This window comes from Saccostrea echinata, unplaced genomic scaffold (assembly GCF_033153115.1).
Source record: "Saccostrea echinata isolate AGI-Se365-2 ecotype Australia unplaced genomic scaffold, CSIRO_AGI_Sech_v1 ptg000001l, whole genome shotgun sequence".
Taxonomy (NCBI): domain Eukaryota; kingdom Metazoa; phylum Mollusca; class Bivalvia; order Ostreida; family Ostreidae; genus Saccostrea; species Saccostrea echinata.
The window spans coordinates 5,376,563-5,403,326 of NW_026889750.1; the positions used below are offsets into that span (position 1 = coordinate 5,376,563).

The window sequence follows — 26,764 nt, forward strand, 5'->3', positions numbered from 1 at the left end:
GCTCTGCCCATTATTGAGAGACAGTATCTTGCGTTTACTTTCGCTTGATCATCAAATTGAACGATGTTTTAAGTTTTTAAAGACTTTATAAATATTAAAAGCAATAATTTTGCTCTCAGTTTGTGTAACCAAGCCCCTTTTACAAATAAAACTTAAATTTGTTTTAATGGAGAAGAGGTAAAGAATATGACAGTTTTATTGATGGTGGTAATGTTTTTATAAGTTTTCATGTCACAATGTTTAATGGAATAATTGACACAGCTTTCTTCAGATATACACAGTTGCTAATATTCAAATTGAGTATATTAGTCTCAGATTTAAAGTGTAAATGTTTTTATCTAATTGTCAGAGGAAATCTTCCAAATAAGAGAGAGAGAGAGAGTATCAAATGTTGTTGTAGATAACTCACATAAGATAACATATAATAATACAGTTTGTAATTCTGAAAAACTTTTAAAACCGCGATTTTCTTAGTCTTACTAACAATCCCACGATCATTGATCTGTGACAGCTTCATTCATTGATACGCAGACTGTCCTTTTGTGTTGGCAAATACAAGTTGCATAACCTACAGGAACAAATTCTCTGACACAACGGAATCCATTTAGCATTCCTTTTCTCTGAAGCAATGCCTATAATGTGATGCTAAGTTAATATCCTCAATTATGCATAGATCACGAAAAAATGATAAGATGACCTCTTTCTTCTAACCAATATTATATGTTTAATTTAATTTGTCATCCAATATCAAATTTAGAGGGCTGCTGTCAAAAAATCTATGTTAATAAATACATGGGTCGAAAAAGCCTATTTAATCAATACCCAGCCATGAAATAGTCATTGTCTCTACACGCTCAACTAGAATCAGATATCTGTCTATTGTTTTATAGGTTTTTAAAAAGACAGAAAAAAAGCCACTGCTGTGGTCTTATCTATTTACTTTCAATGTTAATTTTCAAAAAAAGACACAGTGAGTTACCTTGGAATGTGATTTAACAATAAATTCTACAAAGAGTTATTGTTAAACATGATCAATATTTTTGTCTTTGCCTTTAATTCTTTTCAATCCTAAATCGAAATATATTCATTTAAAAATTTCCTTTCTTGGGCCAGGTTTAAAATACTAGACCTATACTTAAATAGCATTTAATTTCAAATGTACATACGGCATATATTTATGAATAAGAAATTTCTATTGGGTAAAAATATGGTCCTGGTGAAAGATTAATAAGTTAAGATGTGAGTTAAACCACCTTTACAGTATCAATAGATTACTAAAACATTAACTTCCATTGACAACAGAATGGCAATGTATGTGATAGATTATTTAAATGGTTAGTTAGCAGTTTATATTCAGAAGTCAATATTTAAAGAAGGAATATAGTCATCGCTTTCGCACAGAGAAACAGAGGCTATTTCACGATTAGTTCAAACACTTCACAGACTTTCCCTGTTTTTACTAACATTGACCAATTCCGTACATTTCCCGTGGCATTTAACCAAACACCGTCTTTATATTTTCTTGTTGGCAAGCAATCGGTGTTTTGAAGCAACGCTAGATTGTGTGCGGTGAAAAGGGATTTGATACTTTTTTTAAATGTGGAATTAACTTTCTTTCTACTTTGGTGGTTACAATCGGAAAAAAATTGGGATTTAATTTTCTGGGTGCTTATTTATTCATACCAGCGTTAATCATAAAATTGAAGTGAAGGAATACACACATATTGGCGAAAATGGCATTCGTTTTAGCCCCTGAACGTAAGTAATATCATTAAAAAACAATTCAAATTGCTTTAAATAAAACATTCTGAAGATTTAAATGGTTGCTAAGGGGATCTGAGTAAACAGATTCCCCAAGCAAGGGGGAAATAAATCGAAAAAAAATTACTTTTTTTTTTTAATTTCAAGATGGCAGTTTTGACCATCAAGTAAAATCTTCACTTTCTTTAAAATGATAAGAATTAGAAAGACGTTGAGTGGTCCTATAGCTGTTGCTATTTTGATCTTAATACTGAGAGGATTGACATCCTTAAAAAACAAATTTCCTGGAAAACAGATCTAAGAAAGCTGCCTACATGACTTCATATGAAAAGCGCAGCTGGAAAAAATTGAAATATTAATTTTTAACTCACTGACAGAGCAAAAGATACATGTGCCAAATTTTGATCATTGAAATGACATTTTATACCAATATCTTTTTCAATGTGAATTATGCTAGGATACTAATATCTAAATTATTCATTCAAGGTACCAAAGGGCTTTAAAACAAAATTACTGAACTCTTTCTTTCACGATTCCTGCCTTTACGGTTTAAAATTACAAAGGTTGAAAAGTCGCAAGAATTCAACCAATCGTTTCTTCCTGAAAATCATAAACGTATCCAACTCTTGCCACTGGTTATCAATTAAAAATAGTTCCGCTTAGTCAACCATTTATATCTGTCTCCTTGAAAGTTTTGGTATAATTAAACTATCAAATTAAAGATTTATTATTTGATCGATTGTCGAAGTCAATCCACAGAATAAATAAACTGGAGCATTGAAAATACTCCAACTGTTTGAAAGATGAACGTGTAAGCAAGTAACCTATTTGATTGATAAATAAGTAACACAAATGTTCAATTTTTATTTTGTCATAATAGCAAAAATTTACCCCAACACTGTAGATTGATCTGTTTAAAAACTATAAAGTACCCCCACTTCTTATCTAATCTAATGTGCCAAATTGGGGTATTGGATTTAAATCTATATTTTATTTCCTACACTACTCTGGACAATTTAATCTGGTTAAACTTGGCAAATAAGCAAAAACTATAGGAATTACCTTGACTCAGGAAAAATAGTAAAGCTAGAACGCTGTGCTGTATAAAATATGTGGGGATCAAATTGACTGCACTATTTCAAATCGATACAAAGGAAGAGAAATGAATTCAATGCTTAGTATCTTGCATATAAGTATATAATCTTGACAAAAGTTATTTAAATACGTGAAAGGGGGGGGGGGGGTGTAAAAATATTCTATAGGAATTCCTTTTGTATAATCATATTTTGGACTCCAATTAAAATGGGGGAGGGGTATTTATTTGATTTGTTTATTTGGCGTCTTTATAAAAAAGAGTTATGACATATTTGTTTAATCATTGTGAAATGTGAAAATAACGAAGACTGTATAAAACATGTATCAATTTCCCCCTTTGTTTGTTCTCATTGATGTGCATGAATAATTAAGACCGAGATTCAACAAGAAAGAATACTAGAGTGTATGTGTTTATATATACATAATCCTTACACCTTAAAAGATTTTTTGCATTGTATAATTTTTATTTTCTCAATCTTCTTAGTATAGCTTTAAGTTATTAGCAATCGCATACAAACAGAAGATGCACTTTCGTTTACCTCTGGCTATAACCTTCATTCATAGAATATTTTACTTTCAGATGTTTTAGAATAGTTGTCAGAGAGTCTTTACTCAAAATTAATTGAATATTTTAACATTTTGAAAGAAATTTTATGATAAAAACAATGATCAAGATGAGAGATATATATAACTCGGAGTTTGGGGGTAAAATGAAATTGTTGCGTGAACTGAAAAAAAAAAAAAAAACAAAACACAAACACACACACACATGGCACTGGAGGGAAGAAAAAAATTAGTTGAGAATGTTGATGGATTTAAAAAATCAATTTCAGTGTAATATCACTGGTTCGTAAGACTTTTGTGCAATGAGTTGTTGAAACCATTGAGATCTGCACAGAGTGGATTGCTTTATGATGTACGATTTTAAATGGAGGGTAGATTCAATTTTAATCTCATACAAACTTGGTACTCGTTTAATCAAATAGGTAAACTGACGTAATATCTAAGTTTTCTATATATGTGTTTTCAAATAAAAAGGAGGCGTTCAGAACTTGAATACAGCATTAGGAAAGTGATTTATTGAAACATCTGAATGTTCTCAATGATTCTTTGTTAGATGTGGATTTTAATATATCCTTAACTGATTCTTCAACCAAATACATAAGACCCCTTCTGGTCGTACCCCAAAGAATTTGGCTTAATGGCAGACTTTGTGTTATTGATCATATAATGTTAGGAACAAATCACTTTTCACGCTATAGAATCTCTGATGTTATAGCTTCACCACCCAGCGAAATGTCGTTTTCTGTTCTATTTTGTCGGCTAAAAATGACATTCGGAGACAATATGGGGTCCATTGATTTCTGCATTAATTACCAGTCAACATTTGGAATCAGGCTGGGATCTCCTTGGACACAAACAATCAAATCTCAGAATAGCTGGTGACTCTCCAGATGCCTTGATTTCTGCAATAAAAGGCATTTACTTTACCAATTCATGATTTTTAGAACATTACCATACTAACAATGTTATGGTAAACTGTCATGGATGTCATGGCTGTATTACGATTTTGAGTATCCACTTTAATATGTCTCATTTTACTTCTCAGATATTTTCCATCTGTTCAGTCATTCTAGCCCAGTTTGAGAAATCCAGGTTTGACTGTATATTTCAACTCACTTTAATAAATCCCCGGTCGGTATTCAACTTAGTTATTGATGTATAGCATACAGAGGGTCAACTGTAGATAATGATGTGTAAAGTAAATATGATTTTTTTAATTAAATATCACTTTATGTAAGCTTTAGGAATAAAGGTTCTTTTCATGCAGTTAGCTTCTGTAGACATATATACAGGTCATAAAAAAATCCGGTATTCAGCATTATAATAAATATTAAATGGTTTTTAGTGCTATTAAACATACAGATACCATATATATGTACCATTAATCAAAAGCCTTTTGTCTCATTTTCTTTCATGAGAAAAATTGGCAAGAAATCACGAGACACACCAAGATAAACGCATCTAATGAGCAACATGATTTGCACAGTGCAGGAATGCTAGCATTTTAAAATTGATTTTTCATTTTAGACTCTTAATAAATAATTACTAGCTTTTCATTGGTATTTACAAATTCTCATCTGCAGAAAATTGATTTTAATAGTACGCCAGTAATTAGTTGCATGTATTGAACAGTGTTAACGGGTTATCCTGCTTTTCACGTGATTAAATTTTGTAGTTTTTGAAGTTGAATTATTACTTAAGTCATGCAATAGCTTTTTACAAGTCATATTTAGTATACTAATTTAGTAAATTAGTAAACTGACCCTACATTGTAGTTACAAGAATTATTTTCGTAAAAGATCAATGGGGGTAGTGAAATTCCAATCCTAAACTTAAAAGCCAATAATTCTGTTTATATTTTATAATCATCATAGAATTAATGTTCTAGACTAGGCTTTTTGTTATAGTGAGGTGGCATTACTGCTGCCATGACTGTGCTCTGACCATCCCTTTATTATGACTACAGGGAAATTCCTGAATATGGTAGCTATGCCTTAAAATGGCCAATATTTCGATTTCCTGCCTCTTCAAGCTGTATAATTAGAGCACTTCCAAATTTCAAAATATAATCTGTTCTCACAATATTGATCTATAACTCCAATGGAGTCAAGCTGGAGTTGATAGAGCAATTACTGGATTGTTTAAACCTTTCCAGATATCAGTGAGTGCACATAGGCACTCGACCCTATCTCGTACTGTTGTTAAAAACATAAAAATGAATCTACTTGGTGATAGCAGGTCCACTTTCTACAAGTATATAGCAATTTAAACAATTAAAGATCAGACTGTTCAAAAGGCAATTGAAATCAAACTTTAAATCTGTAAGACCCTCTAAAAGGCATGACTGAAGGTATAAACAGTTCCATATAGACCATTAACATTAAAAAGACAATTGGATATTATGTGACCATTTCAAGTCATAGAACAATTAACCTGGTTTATATTAATGAAAGATTGTAGCCATGAAATCAATTCAAAATACCAGAACTATGGTTATGCTGTACCTAAGAACTTTGGGGTATGCATGGATACTGAAATGTGATATCAAGGTTCAAGGACAGAGGTTATCCTGTTATTTTTTTCTTTAAGGGCATGTAATCCAGTGCATATTTTGTGTTCCATTTTGGAGGAATGTGTAAATGACACAGGATGATTAATATGGCTAAAAATCAATTTTAAAATGAAAATGTTTGAATCCTGCTTTGGACACTCCTTAGCTGAGATTGAAAAAGAAATCCGTACATGAATTAACTTTGGGTCATTTTTTTGATTTTTGATATCAAAAATCAAGGCAAAAGATTATTTAATGTATATAATTTTCTCTCGAGTATTGTCATAATCTGGAATATTTTTTATGGGGCAAATATTAAGGATTTACCCCATTGTAATCAAAATGAAAATTTCTTTATGAACTTTGATGTAGCTATAGTCTCTCTCTCTCTCTCTCTCTCTCTCTCTCTTTCTCTCTAAATTACGTGTACAAAAAAAAAAAGAAGAAGAAATGACTGAATTTTATAAATATTCTTTTTCCTAATAGTAGCTAGGTAGCACTAACAACCCCACTTATATTGGAGATTATTAAGAGTTCTCCCCCTTTTCAACACGGATTGCCAATTTATACTAGGATTAAAGTATTAGTATACTGATTACATAATCCAAAACTGTTGACAGGATTTCTCGTTCATGTCAAATTGCCAGACATTTTAATAATTTACAGATTATCCGCCCTTAAACAATAGATTTAAGTTACCAACTCTTACTTTTTTCCCCATTATTTTCCTAACTATGATTGTTTTTATCGTGTTGAAACGTTCTGTTTTAAACCTCTACTTGTCTCTTGATAAGCATGACACTGTGACTAGTTTAGTTTAAAATATATTTATTCATTACAAAGAAATGGAAATTGAACAGTAGGCATAATGCCTATAATCGTTCTCTCCACAGAGTCACACTATGACTCTATAACTATTAACCATAACTATGACTCTATAATTTATTTTTTCATAAATGAAATTAATAAAACATATTATAGGTTGATAAACAAAAATATCCATGCTTATTCAATAGACAATAATTAAAGTACAAATATTTGTAAACAAAATTCTTGACAGATTAGTTTTAATTTCTCAATGTTTATTTTCATCATTCATTTTACACAGATTTAATTAAAAAAAAAAGTTATAATGACAAGTTCTAAGATTGAATATTTCCTCAATGCCTCAAAGCAACGATTGTATCATCAACAGAGGTGCGAGACTTTAAAAATCAATAATGTATCCAGGTACCTGATTTTTTCAGTCCCCATTTCTAAAACAACACTCAAGTACCCAATAAAGTCTAGATGTCAACCTTTTATTAATTAATAATATGAGTATTTTGTTTTTCAGCGTGTGCTGATGACATATCAAACGACTAATTAAGGGGTATTGATAATGTTATTGAGAGTTAACACATGATATTTAAAGTGTAGATTTCAGACAGGTGCAAACATGCCCCACAACTCTACAGGTAAATTGTTGTATACAAAAGTTTTACACCCCTGGAGTGTAAACAATTGAGGTAACTATACAAAATTAGTACTAAGGAAGACCACTATATTACTAAGGACTTGTATTTATGAAGTACCACTTTTGTGGGAGGGATTGATTTTTCCCATTTATGCACTTTTAGTGGTTCAGTCTGAGGATTTTGTAGTTCAGTGTACACATGTTTTATTGAAGCGTTGGATTTAGTTAATACTATCAAACTGGTAGGTATAGATTTTTTTGTATGGTCGCAAGTTTTCATTACATCTGACAATATATAAAAGATATATCGATTATTATCAATAATTCTACACAGGACACATTTTTTGCCATGCTGGGGTAATGTATTTTATGGGGATTCGAAAGAATGATGTAAAGAGCATGGATACCAAATTTACTAGGTCAACTATACGAAGAAAAAAAAACCTTTTTTCTTAATCAATTGCTTTTTCGTCTGTCTTTACAACGGTTTTAAATTCAGTTAAAGTTCATTTGAACAACAACTTTTTTAACACCTTGACACAAAAGAAAAATTTTAAAAACGGAAATGAAATATTTAAAGTATATGATGACCTATTTCTATTGAATCAGCTAAATTGATCTCCATTATAATGTTATGAATAAAGGATAGGCAGATTTGTCTGCCTTGAGGAAAAAATCTTTGCTTATTGACAAGTAAATCTATTTAGCTCTAATTTTTCCACTGCAATACATTGATTTTTGGTCAATTTATTGTTGAAAAGTGGCCCTAAATAATAGAAATATCCTAGTTTGAGATAATTCAGTTAACACATTCCGTGACTGTAATGGTCCCATAAGAAAAAAAAATTGTCCAGAGCCACTGATCTTTGCTTCTTTTTTTATGTGTGATGTTTTGATTTTTGCACATTTTCACAATTTGAACGCCACAGGTGCGTGAAGATTCACTAGTTTACCGCTTGGTGGAGCTGCGGCGGCTTGAACGCCACCACATGGATGGGATTCTGGGTAATATGGTCGCCAATGCATTCTTCTTTGAGTTTTTTTGCACTGTAGTGGGAGGATTTGTTTAGTTTTAGCTTATTTCGCAGCTCTCAGAATTGATTTTATATGCTCTCATATTTGTTGCATATCATGAAATATTCATACATCTAAGAGGGTAGGTGTTTGGTTGCATGGTTACATATGTAGCATTGAAATGTTTCCTTTCATTGTATTCATATTTGCATGTAAACACACTGTAAAAAGTCAATATTTTCAAATTCAAATGAGATTTTTCTTATATAGTTTTAATTTTTGCAGTAGCAAATTTTGGATAGCAGCACGTAGTATATATAGCACAACACTTTGTGAGGTAACCATAGCAAACTAATGAAAACTCTTTGATTTGAAGACGACCTTTGTTTAAATTGTAAATAAATAAGAACATTTTGTTTCAATTTCAATCCAATTTACCCTGTGTTTGCTTGTATATTCGGTTACAGAATTAAATTCAAATATTTAATTTGAATGTTCCTCCAAGGTAGAATCCAATTTTTGTTTAACTTGTTTCGTATCAAACTTTGTTAAAGTGACAACGTGAATCTCGCGTCTAGACGACAACTGTCCGCATATTTATTTTAACCTTAGATAGCCGGGAGATAATGGTTTTTGACCATCCAATTAAATTTTTTAGCTGTATGATTTTTTTTTTATTAAAACCCTTGTGGGGGAGCACATTGAAATATCAAGGACACTTTGCATTGTAGTAGGTTCCCTCTAGACCACTGCACGTTTAAGAGAGAGAAAAAAAAATCTTACCGAGTACTTCAATCGATCTGCAGATCGATTCTAGATTAAACATTGACACCTTTGATAAGGTTGTAACACTTATATCAAGATTGCTGTTGTATGAGGCTCGAAATGTTTTATGTCTTAATTTTGTGTCAAAGCGCAAGGCGTACTCAATAATTGTTGTTGAAAATACACATGCTTAAAAGAATTAAAAATTTCTACGTAATAAGAATAGTAAAAGAACCTCCACCCCAGGTGTGTGTTTGTTTAAATTCAATGAAGTTCAATATAGTTTTAAAATCTGTTAACACAGATGTCTTAAAAATCTTTACTTAGAAACCTGTTTCCATTCTGCCTCTCGTGGGTTCTTTATATCAGACACATTTTCTGAACGGTTCATCAAATGCAAAATCAACTTCCAGGAGAACCTAAATATTTAAGTGAAAACGTTTTCAACTGATATACCCCCCTCCCCCCCGTATAATGAAGCTAAGTTATACTATAAACGGCTGTGCAGATCTAGTACATGTACCTCTATTCCCAGACCTATTCTTTTAACGTCATTACAAGATAAACTCTGTAGCGTATTTATGGTCGCGTCTTCATTGACAATAATTTGAATTGGTGTCAATGTTTTTTTAAACCCCGTCTGTTTCTTATCACTAGAGATCAACAACGCACACATATAATGCTTCAACAGCATAATTAACTGGGTTTCTGAATAAGGAATGTGGAATAATTGTTCATGATTGATAATTTTATTTGTACCCTTATTGCATGTTAATATTGTAGTTTGATATATCCTCCATTAATTCTCTCTTCAACTTACATGTATTTTTAAAATGGTGCAATTGTTGTCCAATTGTACGTCATCTCTAAAAAAAAAAAATTGTTGAAGTCGATGAAAAAAACTTGTAATGAATAGAGACAATAATAGAACGACATATTACAGTAAAACCTGCTAGTAAGGAAGTCATTTTGAAGCGCTATGATATGAGAAATTGGGAAATTACATAACTTCCTATTAACCGAAATTTCCTAATATACGAGACAGTTCCTTATAAGCGAGTTTGACTGTACTGTGTATCCTACATTTTAAGGGTTATACCTGAATGTCCCATAATAATTCCCCAAGATGTTTACAAGTGTTGTCTTGACAGCTTGGGACTCTGTCGACACTTATACTATCTTTTTAGCTGGAGATCTAATTCTGTGAATCTAATGTCCCTAACGTTAAGTATAAGGTACACAGTCTTTTTATCTCTGACTAAAGTATGCGAAGAGTTCAGTATCATTTTGTTGAAGTCTTTGTAGTATCTTGTCGACATAATGACTATATCCAAGATTGCTTTACCTTTTTATCTGAATGTTCAAATAACTTAGAAAAAAGGATTAGTGTTGTATTTCATATATGCTTAATTACTTTAACATGATATACTGCAGTACAAGAAAAGTTTCAAAAATCTCTCTAAATAAATGATGAATGAGAAAGCGCCACTTTCTTATCTGTTAAAACCATTTTATTTCAAGATTGAAATAAAGTCTTGATTGCTTGTAATAAAAGGTTGCAGGTCTCATGCAACGGCTATTTACTTATTCATCTAATAATCCCAATTAAATCTATCCGGTTTTGAGATTTTTTTTTCCAATCACAATTAATTTGGAAATCGTCAATAAGAACAAACTGTTTAATATAAATGTCGTAATTTATTTTTACTGGTTTGTTTCATTGCTTCTTTTCAACTTTTTATTCCAGCGAGACCACGTGATTTGAAAACCACCAATAATACCTCGGAAGATAACCCCTTGTATCAGGACTTCCGGTTCAAAGGTTATCCATCCGAGAGTTTTTTCAACCCCCACAATCCACAATATAAGAGAAATTCAGCTGCTATGAATGGATCTGACGTAAACAGATATTTTGGAAAATCACAGCATTTTGATTCAGGTAATTTTCATACATGTGTTCTCTGACATTCATTTTAGTAAGATAAACTGAAGTCAATGATTCTTATATTTATCGATAGATTTCAGTGCTTTTATTGGTTATTGATATTTTAAATTGATTTGTGCTATAATGTAGATTACTACGGTGAGTAATTAAACTGAGAATGTATTGTAAGTGTACTAATTATATGTAAGTAGAATAGGTAAAATATTAACAGATTTAGCATTGTGATGCATATAACGTTTTTATGCTTTCCCCGAAACAACTTTACGTTGCTTAGTAAATGTTTTTTTAGACCATAGATAGAGTATAACATATAATATTAGTATGTTGTAATTTTATACCTATACATGTAGATGTGTTCATTCTAGTAGTCTATCGATACGATATTTTTAAAGAAAGGAAAGTACCGTCGAAATTTGACAATCAAGACATCAAACAAATCAAGACTAAAACTGAGACGCATTGAGTGTTATTTGTGTTAAATAATTATAAATTGAAGAATTACTAATAAAGCAGTTTGTTAAGCCAAGCGAGATTGTTCACCAATATATCTACAAACTTATTCTAAAACTCCAATATGACTTTAATAGAACAAGGTTTAGTACGAGCCAAAACCGACCGCCCATCGGCCAGGCCACGTGCCACTCCGCCTCCTAGGGCAAATTCCCAAATGGAAAATGGTATAGCATCATTACCATGGTCACGAGAACATTTCGCCATAACTTCCATAAACCCTTTTATGACTCTTTTCTTTCTTTGCGCCTTCATACAATTCTATTCCTTTTTATCTATGTAACAAATACATTTGGAATTCCTGTGCATGGATTTAAGTTTTTATTCCTTTTGAAGAATGTTTAATCACTAATTCAAATCCCGACTCTAAAAGGAGACACTCGATCGTGTAAAACAGATTTACACGACTGGCTTTTTTAATAGGTCTTTGTTCCAAAAAGATTAAAGAGAAGAGTCAAATCTTACATACTTATCCAAAGTGAATGCTATCTTTAATATTCCTAGTTACCCGCAATTGCATGAAAAAACATCTCACCTTTCGTACTTGACTACTTTTTTCATGATGAGGAGTCGCTACTCGACCTCTAGCAGTGTTTGAGAGTGTTATAAATTGACTTGTAGTGAATCTAAGGAAAATTCAAGTGAAAACACGCTTACTCTTTCAGCAAGAAAGACAGAGCCGGTCGCACCAAAACCTCAAGCCTCTGAAATCGTTACCTACCACCCGGGTGATGGTAATAGAAGCTAGCTACTTAGACCTGTGTGCTAGTCTGCATAACATGAAACTTATCCTGATTTTTAACTTTTTTTGTCTTGATTTGCTCTTTTTATAAATAGTCACGTTCCACCTTGTCTTGACTATTTTTAGTCTATATTGCATGATTTTTTTTTCTGTTTGTGTATGATTTTCTCATTAAATATACCGTATGTATATGTATTAAAAAAAATTCATATAATAATTTTTTTTCTCGAAAGAGTGGCAAATATGTGTACAAAACCAATCCTACAATAAAACATTCTTCTTTTGAATAAAGCGATTGAGTGTGCTTCCTTGAATTTCCTTATTTTCACTTTCTTGCATCAGTAGCTTGACGTGCTGATATTCATAACTTTCATTTAAAGCTTGCAAGAGAATGATTAATTGCAGAAAATCCTATGTTCCGTTTGTTATTAATAATGCACATTGATAAATAGCACTTTTCTATCAATTTCTGAAGACTTCGTTCAAGTGTGGTTACACGATTTCTCTAAAATACCCATTTCATTTTACAAAAGCGTATTAATTCATTTTTATCATTATGCCTTTGTATAAAAATATCCTACTTCTACGGAAAAATCAGGGGGAAAATTTTCGATTTAACTGCAATTCTTTGCAAGGTTTCCCTAAGCAATGATATAAAGTATATTTGATTCTTTTATAGCAAGACCAAAATTAGACGAGGGTCACAGAAGTCTACAGTACGGGTCAGGTGACCCACGAATTGAAGAATCCCAGCAGGTGCGTCCTGGGCCAATGAGAGGATTAGGCTTTGACAACAGAGAGTAAGTTGCTTCAAATTACACAGAAAATTGATCTTTTTGACTTTTATAACTTTATATAATTGCAAATCCTGAATGGTATGAGAATAAAATGAAATAAAAGAGAGATAACGTGCTGCATTAAAAGTTGTTGTGTATTTTAAATATGTAAAGAATATGCTCTTATTTTGACGTTATAACTTACTGCTATCGTAAATAGTAAGTTATTGTGACGTCACAATGAAGTATGCGTAATGTAGGTTTGTCTTTGTGACGTCATAGTATATTCTCTTTCCATAGCGAGAACGAACGGGAGAGATTACGAAGAGAAATGATTGATACCGAGCAGGATCGACAGAGAATCAAATATCAGGAACAGATTAGAATGAGGGATAGAGAAGATGAAAGGAAAAGGGTAAGTAGAATTTTATTCTGATAAGAAAGAGATGTCGGCGACAGGAAAATGAAGTAAAGCATATTGTATACTGCAACTGATGTCAAGATTTTTTGTTGTTGTTGATGTTTTTAGCAATTCGACGAGATCCGGGAACAAAAACGACAGGTTATTTATATTCTAAATCTATCTCTATATATTATACAACTATACTAGTATATACTGCTGTTTGTGAGTTTCCCAGATCTATTTCTGTTGTTTTTCTGAAGGTGTCAGTTTTTTTTTTAAATATTGTCCATTTTTGCGTATATGTACAGTGTATATAAAATCTATGGAACACGGATGTCTTTTACTCAGTAGATCTCAGTAGATGAAATATGGACGTTTGATGACGGCAATACAAGTGTTACTCGCAAAATATTTTACACCATTTGCTTTTGAATTAGATTTTGAAGTAAAGTGTGTATGTCGTTTTCTGCAAACAAATGCATTACATAACCAAGGGAAGATTAGTTTCTGACTCCACTTTTATAACTCTTTTCTTTTATTTAGATATTTATCCTTAGTTATAATAACTTTTCATAGTGATTTAGTTTACAAGAAAGTTGTCTCTTTTCTCATTGTTTCTGTAGTTGATAAATATGAATATATATGAGGCCAGGGATTTCATCAGTATTGCATGGAATTTAATGGCATTCAGCATTGATGCTATTTCATATAGAACTTCTCTAATGTGGTTAATGCTATCATAATAGTAGTTTAACAGAGAGAAAAAACATGGGGCCCTATTAACTTAAGCATTCAATAAAAGCATGGGCTAACCAACAAGAAACCATGGCTATTAAGGATTTGCATGAGAAGCGCTATTTTAATCAACATTAGAACAATTGCTCTTATTTCACTTAATTAATGCTTATGCGTCCTAACGTGCTCTCGATAATAAATTTTAGGATATGGAAATGTTAAAAAATTACAATCCGTGGGGTCGGCCAGGGGGAGGAGCGCCTATGGTAAGTCAACCGGATATGACGTGTAGGTCTAGCGTAGCTTTTGTTAAAGTATTCCATGTTTTAGTTGAACATATAATTTTATTTTTGAAAAAAAAATATTTTATTTCATACAGATATATTAAGAATTTCAAGTGATTGGATAGTCTTTTTATAGTTCAATAGTTAAATTACACACCAAAGCAAGCTTGTCTTTAATCACAAATTATAATCTGCACGCCTTATTAACACATTGTCCCAACTGATATGACCCAATTCCATCCATCCGTCCCAAAATCCTTTATTATGACATATAAATGCAATGGTAATCATAAATATACATGCAGGATTTTGCTGAGCATATTCTTTGCATGTACATTCAATCTGTGCACACAATTACAGGCCGACGCCCGAAAGCAGAAATTTACCGAACACCAACTTGAACCTCCAGAGAAACATGTATATAAAGATAAATGGGTAAGCATCTATAGAATATCACTGTGATTTTAATGAACATGGGACACAAAAAAGGGAGGAGGGGCTTTCGCGAAGAGGTTTATACATGTTATATTACCATCCACATACAACTTGGAATAAACTTACGAGAAGAAATAAAAATGTTATGCCGTACAGTTGTGCTTCGACTTCTAGTCGAATAAAGGTACTTTTTAAAAACAACAACAAAATACGTTGGCAAATTTATTTTTTCTTTCTCTTTATTATAAAAAAAGTAAATAGAGGCCTTTCTTAGAAAAATAGTTCTCATAATTTTTGGTTTCCAAGATCGGAATCTTTTTTGGCATCACATGTTTTATTCTCTGAACAGGAACCTGCCTTCCCTGAATTAGAAAGGATTGATTTTAGGAAAGAAATATCCCAGGTATCATTGTAAAAATGGAATTCTAAAACTCGGTGACAGGATAATTTCTTTGCCGACTAACAGCATGCTTTTAGTCATAAAAAGTAGTTATTTTCATGCAATTATAAGACCTGTACAATGGATACATTTAAATATCAGCGCAGGGTTTCAATCCTGATTTAACCTTGTCTGAATTCTGCCAATCAAATAAATTGATTAAAATTTGTCAGCCCTCAATCAGATTTGAGATAATCAGTATCTATTGTACAGGTTGCATTGGAATTCATAAGCTGTAATCATCTAATTCTCTGTCGGGGACGATGCGAAGTCAAGTCCATGTCTTGTATTGTTGTTCAATCTCGGGTCCATCATAATTTTTTCTGTTCATTCATCTCACGTAGAGACTTTGACCTTAACCTTAATTTGATTGTTTATCGTAATAGGCAGTCAAACAAGGAAAGTTGAACGTTTGTCCTTTTTTATAACTGAATCTGAAAACATTTTATAAAGATTGTTTTTACTTTTTATAAGGTGACTCATATGTGTAGATTTTTGGATTAAAAAATTACAAAAACAATATTGGAAATATTACTTGTTTCTAATTAATACGTCATAATTTTAAGAACAACATGTCGAAGTTCTTGTACTTTAAAAAAAAAGGATGTGGACGGTCTTTTAAACTACTATGAAATAGTTATGCAATACATAAAGCCTCGTATAGCGCTTTTCTACTAACATGTGTCATGGTACGTAATTGTGAAATAGCTGAGATTGTAAAACGATTAAAGGGTACTTATGTTGGGCAGTTACTAAAAAATAAAGTTTGTTTACATGTTGTTTTGCAGCCAACAGAAAACGAAAAAATGATTGACATAAGGCCATACGTAAAAGTAATTTCAAAGTGTTTATAATACGTACAAGTGCTGTGATTTTGTTTGTGAATAATGGTGTTTTCAAAACAAGGTTAACCTTTTATAACCCAAAATAAAAAAAAGGAAATCACCATGGTAGTGTGTTTTCAATTGTTTATTTTTAACCTTTGTAAAACGAAAACTAACATATTCCACTTTTTACTAACACATTTGAATATTTTGATTTATTTTAAATACACAATAGTAACTTTCAATACTTTTATAGTCATAATAATTTAGTTATTCTCATATATTTTTTTTCCTATATGAAAAATAAAATATAAAGTTCTTTTAAAAAATCGTTATTTTAAATGAAAAAGCAACGAATATTGATTTTTAATGTTTTATTCATTAATTGACGAAGATCGTGTTGTCATCAGCGAATAGAATCACTCCGCTCTGATTCTCTTGTCTTTAATTTTTTTTTATTATTAATTTGATGTCTTTACTTTCACTTCCTGCTTCTCTTTCCTTTTTTTTCCCAGTATTTCATCTATCTTAGCGATCTCTCTTTCATTTCATTATCTGTATCTTATTTCTCCTCTTCTCTCTTCCTTCCTTCCTTCCTTCTGGATAGAGTGATCAGAGCGATGATGCCAACAATCACAACAAATTCTTAGAAAACTGGCAACTATTCGCTTATGACGACAATCCATTGCATCTCCGAGTTCATCCCGGTAAAGCCACTGTGATGCATGAATTGGTTCATAAATTTCAGGACAGACCTGGATATGATCCATCGGGACCAAGAGATCGCACAAGGCTCGAACAAATGAAACGAGACCCAGGTAAGAGCAATTTATCTGTTACAATCTCTCCTTGAAATTAAATATTACGCTAATATCTTCTACCTTTTGGCATTATAATAATTAAGTGTACGTTAAAAATGGTTTGTTTCAAATCCAGCGGCCGATGCGTCTCCAAAGAATAATTCTCCCTCCGCACCGAGAAACGGTCAAAATGAGCAGGGAGGGATGGCTCCAACTCCCCCAACAGGCGTAAGCTTGTCTATAACGACAAATCGATTAGTAAAAGTTTTACCCGTAAATGTTGGGAAAAATCTTTTTATATTTGTTAATTTTATTCTTTTTGAAATCTACAGTTTGCCTTTTCGTCATTTTTCAGATTTGATTAAAAAAATGCTTCATTCTTTCACACTTCTTTCTTTCACTTTTACTTCTCTTGTCTATCTTTCTTCTTTCTTTCTACCTAACTCAGATTACTGGATCTATAGTTGATCGTCTCGGAACCCCTGGGGGAGGTGCTCCTCTGAGAACGGATTCCGGAAATCACGTGAAAACTCATATGAACTCTGATAAACTAATCCGCTTTCAGGATCAAAGCAGACCGGAAGTAGAAAATGTCTTGCGATATGAAAGGGATCCGCAAGCAAAACAGGAATACGCCATGGATCTGAGTAAATTTGTATTTTTTTTCTGTGTCGTTTGACAGCGTTTTCACAAAATGTTCACTGCATGAGCATATAAAACCAACAAACCAGCTTTTTTACAAGACTCTTTGCATGCAAGCTTTATAGATCATTTTTCATTTTAGATAATTTTGAATTTCATTACAGCAATAATAAGGTTTCCGAAACATAAAATGCAGTTGCATTGTACATTAATATTTTTCTATGCACATGCTAAAGCATGTAGCATGATGCATTTTAAATAACCAAGTAATCTGCAAAAAAAAAAAAAAAAAAAAATCTGCTGCTACTCACATTGATTGTAAGAGCCATGAATATTTTTATGTCAAGGAAAAGAATATTGTTTACGATCATAAACACGGCAATGAGCTTTTTAAACCATTTCCATAAATTAAAAAAATAATAACTTGTACTGAAAGAGTGGTTTTCATATGATTTAATTTGAAGATCTGAAACGATATTTAGAATAGAATAAAAAATTTTACATAACATAAAACGAATGGAATCAGAAAACGACAAAAAAGTTTACAAAACCTACATTTCACTTCATGTTATGTACAACGAAAGCATAAAAAGCCAAAAATAAAATGCATTGCTGTCGGTGGATTGCATTAGATTTAAAAAAAAAAAAAAATGAGCGATTAGTTAGAAAATAAATAATCTGGAGACAATTGGCAAAAGGAAGGACTAATAGTAAATGTAGAAAAAAGTGACTGTGAATTGGAAAGAAATACCCTTTTTTTTGCAGAGCTCCAACAAAAGCAGGACATGCTTCATAACCAGGAGGAGAAATTACAGCATCTCAAAGAGGAACTAGATCACGTGAGTAAATCACTATGGCAACTATTTCAATCCGGGCAATTCTTTGTTTAAGTTTTTAAAAAAAAAATACTGACAAATGAATCAAAGACCTGGACCAGTATGCGTTGCACATTAGATTCTAGAATTTAATAAAATTTTATATTTTAACACATTACACTGATCTTTACAGTTGAAAGCTGCAGCTGTCACACCCAGAAGACCAGGTAAATTATGCTGCATGGCTGCAGTCAGTGTGATAAGCTTCCTAGATTTACTAACCACCACATTTTTTCTCATTCCTCCTTAGCATCTAGACTTCTCCTTCTTTACTTCATTGGCACTATTTTTGCTCCAGCGCGCTTCTTGTAGCAGATCACGCAAAACATGTTATTTCATGCTCCTTGATTTTTAGTGTCTCGATAGGTCTGGTGGATATACTTTTGCAGTCAGGAAGATTCTTTTCTCTCTTCTCTTTTTGTCGCTTTTTTTTTGGTCGCAATTTTCTCTGCTACATTTCTCTATACAATGCATGTTGTTTCAGTGTGCTACTTTTCCGTATGGAAAACCTGGAGGTGGTGCTCCTAATTTGTCAAAGTCTGGCAAGTACACTCTTCTTTTTCTTGTTCTTTTTTTAAATCTTAGTCATCCTGTTCTTTTAATGTTGATACATCTTGATGTATTTTTCTCTTGAATAAAGGTAAATTCTAGTTATGCCACCTGGCTTCTTTTCTATCGTAGAGTTGGTTATTTTTAGACTTCTTAAGCTATTTTTGTTTCTGTTTCTTCATTTTACTTTTTTGTCTCCCCAATCTTACAGCTCCCTAAGAATCTTTATTCTGTTTTTCTATTCTGTATACAGTTGAATTTCGGTGTCTCGAACACTGATATATCGAATACCATGGATATGTCGAAGTGATTTGGAAGTCCCAACTACTTATCTATTCTTTTAAGTATTTTACCCTCAATATCTCGAATTCTCGGATATCTCGAAGTTTTATCTCGGTCCCATCAAGTTCGAGATAACGAAGTTTGACTGTACATTACATTTCCTTTGTGTTATGTTACAATTACAATATAAAACCATTATTTTAGTTTATGTATGTTAACTCTGCTAGTTTTATCAATCATCTTCATCTTATCATTGCTAGCATTTTCAACATCATCAACTGTGCATTGCTTTTTCTTCTCAATTCACTTTCTTGCACTAATTCTATCGTCTTTCTTCCTTATTTTCCTTCCCGTAATGCAGGAAATCACTTGCGATTGAAAAGGAAAATTTATAATACTCTGGACACGGTTGAACTTATGAAAGTTCAGGCTAGAGGTATGGTGTACTCAACAATGGAATTGTAACTTAAACTATAAATAATTATATTATCTATTATTTAAAATCAAAAGATTTTATGCAATTTCAAATTTAAAAAACAAAGTAAGTCAAAGATCCTTTTTGGTCCCTTTTGTGTTGTTTCTCAGAACAATGAAATTCTTTTTAAGCATCAACTGTAATTTAAGCCTGTTTCAAAATGAGTCTAAGTTTTTGCTCATGTTGAACATCATTTATGGTTTATGAAACAAACCATCATAAGTTTATCTTTGTCCTTCTTGTCAAATGGGCCTTACCTTATCTTGCCATTTTACGGTAATTTGATTGAAAATGCATAACGATTGATTGATTGTTATTGTTTAACGCCGAGTCGGCAATATTTCAGCCATACTTCGGCGATAAATGCATAATGATAAAATTTCTTCAGTATAAACGAAAAAAAATATACCTTTAATTGAGTAATGTAAAATTTCAATAAATAATTACTGACAATTCTGATTTTGTCTGTTTGTAGATTCCTTCCAGGAGAGAAGACAGGTAATTAATAATAGACAATACATGTATACATTATATATATATATCTTACTATCTGTGGGATATGTCTACATTACTGGTGAAAAGTCTCTCTCTCTCTTTCTTTCACTTCTTTGATTCTTTCCTTTAATTCTACCTTCACTTTCCTGATTCTGTTTAACTCTGTGACTTTCTTTTCTGTCTTTCTTGCCTAACCCTCTCTGATTTAACAGTTTGATGACTTTGATCCTTGGGGAAAAGGAACTGGGAACCCCCTTAGAAATTCTGACGGATATCTGATAAACATCAGAAAATCCTTCAGGAGGAAAAAGGTAGCGTGTGAACTGAGACTGAAACTTAATATGTGTATATTGAAAACCATTTTTCAGTTTTTATTAAAACAAAATTATATTGGGCTTCCTTTAACCTTTTTGAGAAGTGTCCTTTTATTTCATAATCCTTGAGTTAAAATCTAACTTTTTACTTATGTTCTGGTTGGGAAAAAAGTATACAAATCTTAATAAATATTTAATTTTTTTAAGATTAAAATATATGCAATTACATGACTTGTATAAAGTCTTTGTAAATAAAGACACCCGTCTATCTCTATTTGCATTTACATTTGCCAATATTTCCTTTGAAATTATCTTATCCCATTCTTGATCTGTTTTGAGATGAATTTTGATGATTTACGCTTATTTTGACGTGATATTGTATGTTTTTTCCTACTCTTTCATCATACTTGTTAATATAATTTTTAATTCAAAAATATTTAATATAAACAAAAAACATAGTTATAAAATACCATATCGTTCATTATTTTTTATTTGAAATAATTTTTTGAGTTGTTTTTCTGTCCAGAAGTGATTTGTAATTTTATATTTTGTATTTTTCAGAATGGATACAGCGATTCCTATGAAAGAGGAGGTAATCCCCGCACAGGTTAATATTGTTTTGCCATAAACACCACCTTCACAGCAAATACATGTATAATAACCATTTCCTAAAATCAGAGAATTCCACTTATAAATTTCTGAACATAAAAATATCATTTTTGAAATGACAGGGAAAGGGGGTTATGAAAAAAAGGAATACCTGACAATTTGTCAATTTCCAAACCAGTAAATTAAAGAAAACATGAGATGTACATATCAGAAAGTTTTGAAAATAAAAAAAAAGATAATCAGTAGAGTATAATTTTGTTTTACCCCTTTCTTTAAACAACAAAGAATACGTGTCAATTTGACAATTTCCAAACCAGTAAATTAAAGAAAACATGAGAAGTATATCAAAAAGTTTTTACAATAAAAAAAAAATATTATTAAAGTATAATTTTGTTTTACTCCTTTCTTTAAGAACTATTTTGATTTTTTTCTTTTTATTTTAAACAGATAGCTATAGAGGTAGTGAGATGTATGATTGTCAAATAATAATAATGCTTCTTACAAGTGGTGTTTCTAGTTTGACATTCATAATTTTGATACAGGCTTTTCAAAACAAGCAACTTCAAAAGGGAAACAAGACCATTGTAATTCAAAAATATAGTCTAAGGCAATGAATGGATTTTTGTAATCATTGGAAAGAAAGTTTAATATCCAAACAGTTACTCCCAACTTTTATATATTCATCTGTTGTGGTGGTGTGTGAAAAATATTAAAAACAGAATTCTGATACAAAATTTTTACCTCAGTCTGTATGTACTCTTATGAGAACGAAATTAAATTTAAAAGTCTTACTTGTATCCCTAAGTCTTTTTTTTTAAACATAGAAATTACATGCATGTAACCGGCTTTAGTAGTTAGTACATATTATTAATTGAAAAAAAAAATACATCATATAAAATTTTAAGAAACTCAAAATCGACGAAAAACATTATTTCAAAGTGGTCATAAGAATTTAGATAATTTCAATAATATTTTGTTAACATGTATATCGAAACCAATGTTTTGTTTTATTCATGATGTTTTAATATGCCTTATTTGATCACAGCTTCTTTTCAGTTTATAAACATATATACAATTTTTAAAAATCACTTAATTGATATAAATACAATGCTTATATTTTGATTTTAAATTATCCTTGTCACTTATATTTTAGTGTTTTTTCTTTTTTTTTTTTCTTTTCTTTTTTTATGCTTTGCATGTTGTATATAATTCTTTCCCTACCTTATAAAATTTCGGAATCCAATCACTTTTGTTTGATAACTTAATATTGAATGAGGATACATTGACCTAACCAAAATGCTGTGTTACTCACTTGCTTATTTTTAAACCAACATTTTTGCTCGGAAAATTTACTCTGAAACAATATTAGTGAATCATCTTGTTCTTCAAATTTCGATCTTTATTTTGTTTATTTAATGTATTTTACCAGACTTGGATATGATAAATGAAATCTATGAATGATACGATATTTTTACAAAATTATGTAAAAAAAAAATTGTGGAGAATGTGTTTTTCTTGGTTTTATTTCTTTTGAGATTATTGGTAACCTTGAATCTATCTCCTCTTACAGCCCCCGAAACAAATCGTAGTGCTACCAATCCGTTTGAAGAGTATGACAATCTTGGCAGAATTGGAAAACCCAAAAAGCCAAACATGGAGCTACATCCTATCTATCATCCTTTCGGAAGATCCGGGGGAGGGGCACCAGTTAAGGATTACAGTGGGAAAATCAGCACAGTATTACACGGCCACTCAGATGTATGTATAATAAATACAGCTTTTATTCCATTTTGTCGCACTTTCACTGACTCTTAAAATTGAACATTTTATTGGAAGTTTTGTGGGATATTGTAATTGAATTTTTTGGGAATGATAGGTAGTTTTACCAGATTTTGTTTGTTACAGTGGGGAAAATGTTTATTCAGTGTTACTTTGCTTCTACTAAATTGCTTGCACCTATGAAGTTATGCGTTTTAAGAAAACGATTTAAACAACCTTAAATCACATGCTTTTTGCAGCGACATTATCTGCATAACAACGTAAGTATACCGCTGGGCATACAATGCACCAAGGGTGTCATTCTCAAGGTCTTCATCAATTAGTGACACCATATCGTACATTTATTTAAAAACTGCAAGATAATTATCTTTTGTGCTATTTTTAATATTTACTATGCTATCATCTTGACAAACTAATGATGTTTCTAGTTTGGAAAAAAAAATAACAACGACTTCGTCATTTACTATCTAGTAAATTACATGTATGCTTTGAACTTCCTCTTTGCACTCTGTGAACTCTATAAATTTCGTGAAAATGAATGACTTTAAATGTTGTGTTATAATTATGTTTTCTCGTGTTCACATGAATGATTATATTGTTACCTATTTCCTGATCTTTTCCTTTCACTTCCTCTCAGACGTGTTTTGTGGAGTTGCTGTTTTTGTTGTCTGTTTCCTAGGCTACTACCACAAATTAAGGACCCCTATTGCTATCCGTTTCCGTCTCACATTTGTCTCTCGATCCTAAATAAAAATAAAAAAGAATATCTATATATGATTCAACGAAGTCTCATAGCAATTGCTATAATAAATCAAAATTTACTGGTTTACCTCTGGTAAATCAAAGTTTCTTTGAACAACGAAGTACCAAAGTACATTTCATAGTAAATTAAATTATCAGTGCTAAAGTATATATTATAGCCATTAATAAAATCTCAAAGTGTACAATATGTTTAACGATTATATACTGTAGTTGAGGCTGTATTTTAACATGGCTATATTCTGTTCATCTTTGCAATAAATAATGAGCTCTTTAAACTATGAAAAATATAGTCCCTGGGTCCAGAGCGTTAGGCCCGAAAGTGGAGCTAATTTGATTGTAATCTAAATTGTAAAGGTATCAAATCTTAAAAAAATCTTTTTTACCCCTAAACATTTAGCAGATATGTTAAATAAAATACGATATTGAAAAAAAAAACCCTCGATTAATATTAACCCTTGGTCTTTTGGTCTAGAGTTCGGGTTCAAGGACATTGCTTTGTTGAAAATTATATATACTCAGTAGACTAGTAGAAATGTATGCATTATTATAATGGCAATGAGATCACCACCAAATATACGAATTTTACTTATACCGGGTCGAAAAAATTCTGAGTTCTTGGTAGAGCAAAACTGATCATGTATGAAAACTAATATTCGTCAAAATTGTCCAGATACTCAGATGTAGAGTAAGGAGTGTGGGCTTGTACATGACAGAGTTGTGTGTTATTTTCAATTGATCGTCCGATTTAAGAAAATTTTACATCCTGCAGTTTTTTGCATTTTCTTACAGTGAATAATGCCTGGCTCAGATTAAGTATTAAGATATTTTCCACCGAAAAAAAATTACAACACGCTTTTTCTAGGTTTCACGCGATTACGTGGCTAAAGTCTGAAGTTGCTGCAAATTCCTTCGACAACTATTCCATACTAATTGCTGCAACGGCTAGAAAGTTTTCAGTTTCTTGTTAAGTTTAAATATCTTTCACATTATTGCATGGGCCTGTGATGCTGTTTGTACTGTCTTATACAGTCGATTAACAAATCTGATAGAAACAGTTGCTATGTATCTAGATGCTCATGCATGTGACGTATTGTATTATATTGCATGGGTAATTGGATGGTGCATTTTGAATACTAGTAGCATTAGCAAGGAGTTCTTTATTTTCATTTACAGAAAATTTGTAGCATTTTGCATTTAAATAACAATGGAGTATTGCTCGTTATATTCTGTGTATATCAAGTAAATATATAGATTTTTATGGTATGGTGAATTGCATAGAGTATGAAATCAAGAAAACATTGAAATATTGTTTTTTTATCTGGAGAGATTGTAAATGAAAAATAATTTCTGGCTTTTTTTTTCCTTTTCAGCTCTCTGATTACGAGAGAAGACAGAATGCAATCAAAGCCAAAATCTACTATGCAGAATTAGGTAAAGAAAAGATACTTACATTTAGGTATTGTGTTAATTAACTATCGTGTAGATTTTTCTGCTCTGTTGTTGTTGTTTGTTTTGTTTTTTTTAATGTTTTCTTTTTGAAAGTGCAATATTCACTTACAATTCGAAAGTCCTTTTATTTAAGAGTGTTGTCCATTACATCTTGCATATCCGGTGGCTCTGACTTTGGTTGCGCAAATAACTGTTGCCAAATTCGCCGGTTATGAAGGTGAAGGGTTGCCAAGAAGGAAATCGGTGCGAGAAAAGATTATCAGTCATTTTATTATCATTTTTTTCTCTCTGTATTTTAGGTCAACAGATGGAGAACCAGCAATACAAGAAGAAAATGGAAATGGAGGAAAAAAGAAAGCCGGTAAGAGTTCAAGTTAATCTGATGATAAGTTTGAAATTGCTGTAGTTTATATCTGACTTGCGATACTGTCTTTAATATTGTTGCTTTGCGATGACTAATCACATAATTTCTTAGAAAACCAAGACAGATCCAACCAGGAGAAAAAGGTCACTTATTTCATCAACAAAAGGAAATAGTAAAACAAGACATGACGACTTTTTAATTTTTTAATGTATATATCTCTTACAGATCGGAGAATTGGCTGTTTTAATTGATGATAAAGTTGTAGGCAAACCAAGACGTAACAAAGTCACCGGAATGTTAGAGAACCACCATCTTGGTAACTCTGACGTGTCATTACAGGTAATTAGGAACCAAAATCAAAAGTAACAGAAAATATGATATTATATTACAGCATGGTGAATTGGCAGTTATTATTGATGATAAATTAACTGGTAAACCCAGAAGGGACCCCATAACTGGGGCCTTGCAAAATCATCACCTGGGCAATTCTGATGTGTCCCTGCAGGTATACTATAAGAGTGTGGTTTTCCTTCTAGGTAACACTTACCTTGCACTCTATAGCAGAAACTCCTGTCTTTGAAACAACTTAATAGTTTTCTTTGGCTGGACACTAATACATGTGTGCTATAAGTGAGGAAGGGGGGTTGGGGCATTTTTTTTAAAAAAAAATCATTTTCAAAATGATATATAGTGCTATGCAATTATGACTAACAGTTTAGTGAACTCTAGATATTACTTAATATCCTGCATTCTGTAGCAGAAACTCTTGCTTTTTAAACAATTTTTATTTTCCCTTGGAAGGACAATAAACTATATGCGAAACATATAAAGAATGAGGGGATATTGAAAAAATTTTCAGATGAAATATGAAGATAACGAACAGTAATTAAGCTCAAAAGTCCACTGAAACAATACAAATTTGGAGCAGAACAAACACAGACCTCTCAAAACATCAGAGGTGGGATTACGTCCCATGTAGGAGTAAGCATCCCCTGTAGACCGGTTACACCGGCCGTGAGCTCCTTGTCATGATCAGAAAAACGGAAAAAATCCGTAGAAAAATAATTTTC

At 31.7% G+C, this 26,764-nt stretch overlaps 1 protein-coding gene across 1 annotated transcript in view; it reads left to right on the forward strand.

Annotated features, from left to right (window-relative positions):
- The window catches only part of LOC133183998 (uncharacterized), a 33,678-nt gene that overhangs the window by 712 nt on the left and 6,202 nt on the right, over positions 1-26,764 (forward strand). Inside the window, exons 2-22 of the mRNA XM_061318875.1 lie at positions 10,954-11,145; positions 12,327-12,395; positions 13,083-13,203; positions 13,480-13,594; positions 13,709-13,741; positions 14,524-14,583; positions 14,962-15,036; positions 16,907-17,117; positions 17,236-17,327; positions 17,548-17,746; positions 18,507-18,580; positions 19,101-19,158; positions 19,809-19,883; positions 20,398-20,420; positions 20,630-20,728; positions 21,293-21,338; positions 22,911-23,098; positions 23,359-23,379; positions 25,252-25,312; positions 25,630-25,691; positions 26,086-26,199. Coding sequence (XP_061174859.1) covers positions 10,954-11,145; positions 12,327-12,395; positions 13,083-13,203; positions 13,480-13,594; positions 13,709-13,741; positions 14,524-14,583; positions 14,962-15,036; positions 16,907-17,117; positions 17,236-17,327; positions 17,548-17,746; positions 18,507-18,580; positions 19,101-19,158; positions 19,809-19,883; positions 20,398-20,420; positions 20,630-20,728; positions 21,293-21,338; positions 22,911-23,098; positions 23,359-23,379; positions 25,252-25,312; positions 25,630-25,691; positions 26,086-26,199 — 1,988 coding nt within the window. The remainder of the gene's footprint in view (positions 1-10,953; positions 11,146-12,326; positions 12,396-13,082; positions 13,204-13,479; positions 13,595-13,708; positions 13,742-14,523; positions 14,584-14,961; positions 15,037-16,906; positions 17,118-17,235; positions 17,328-17,547; positions 17,747-18,506; positions 18,581-19,100; positions 19,159-19,808; positions 19,884-20,397; positions 20,421-20,629; positions 20,729-21,292; positions 21,339-22,910; positions 23,099-23,358; positions 23,380-25,251; positions 25,313-25,629; positions 25,692-26,085; positions 26,200-26,764) is intronic.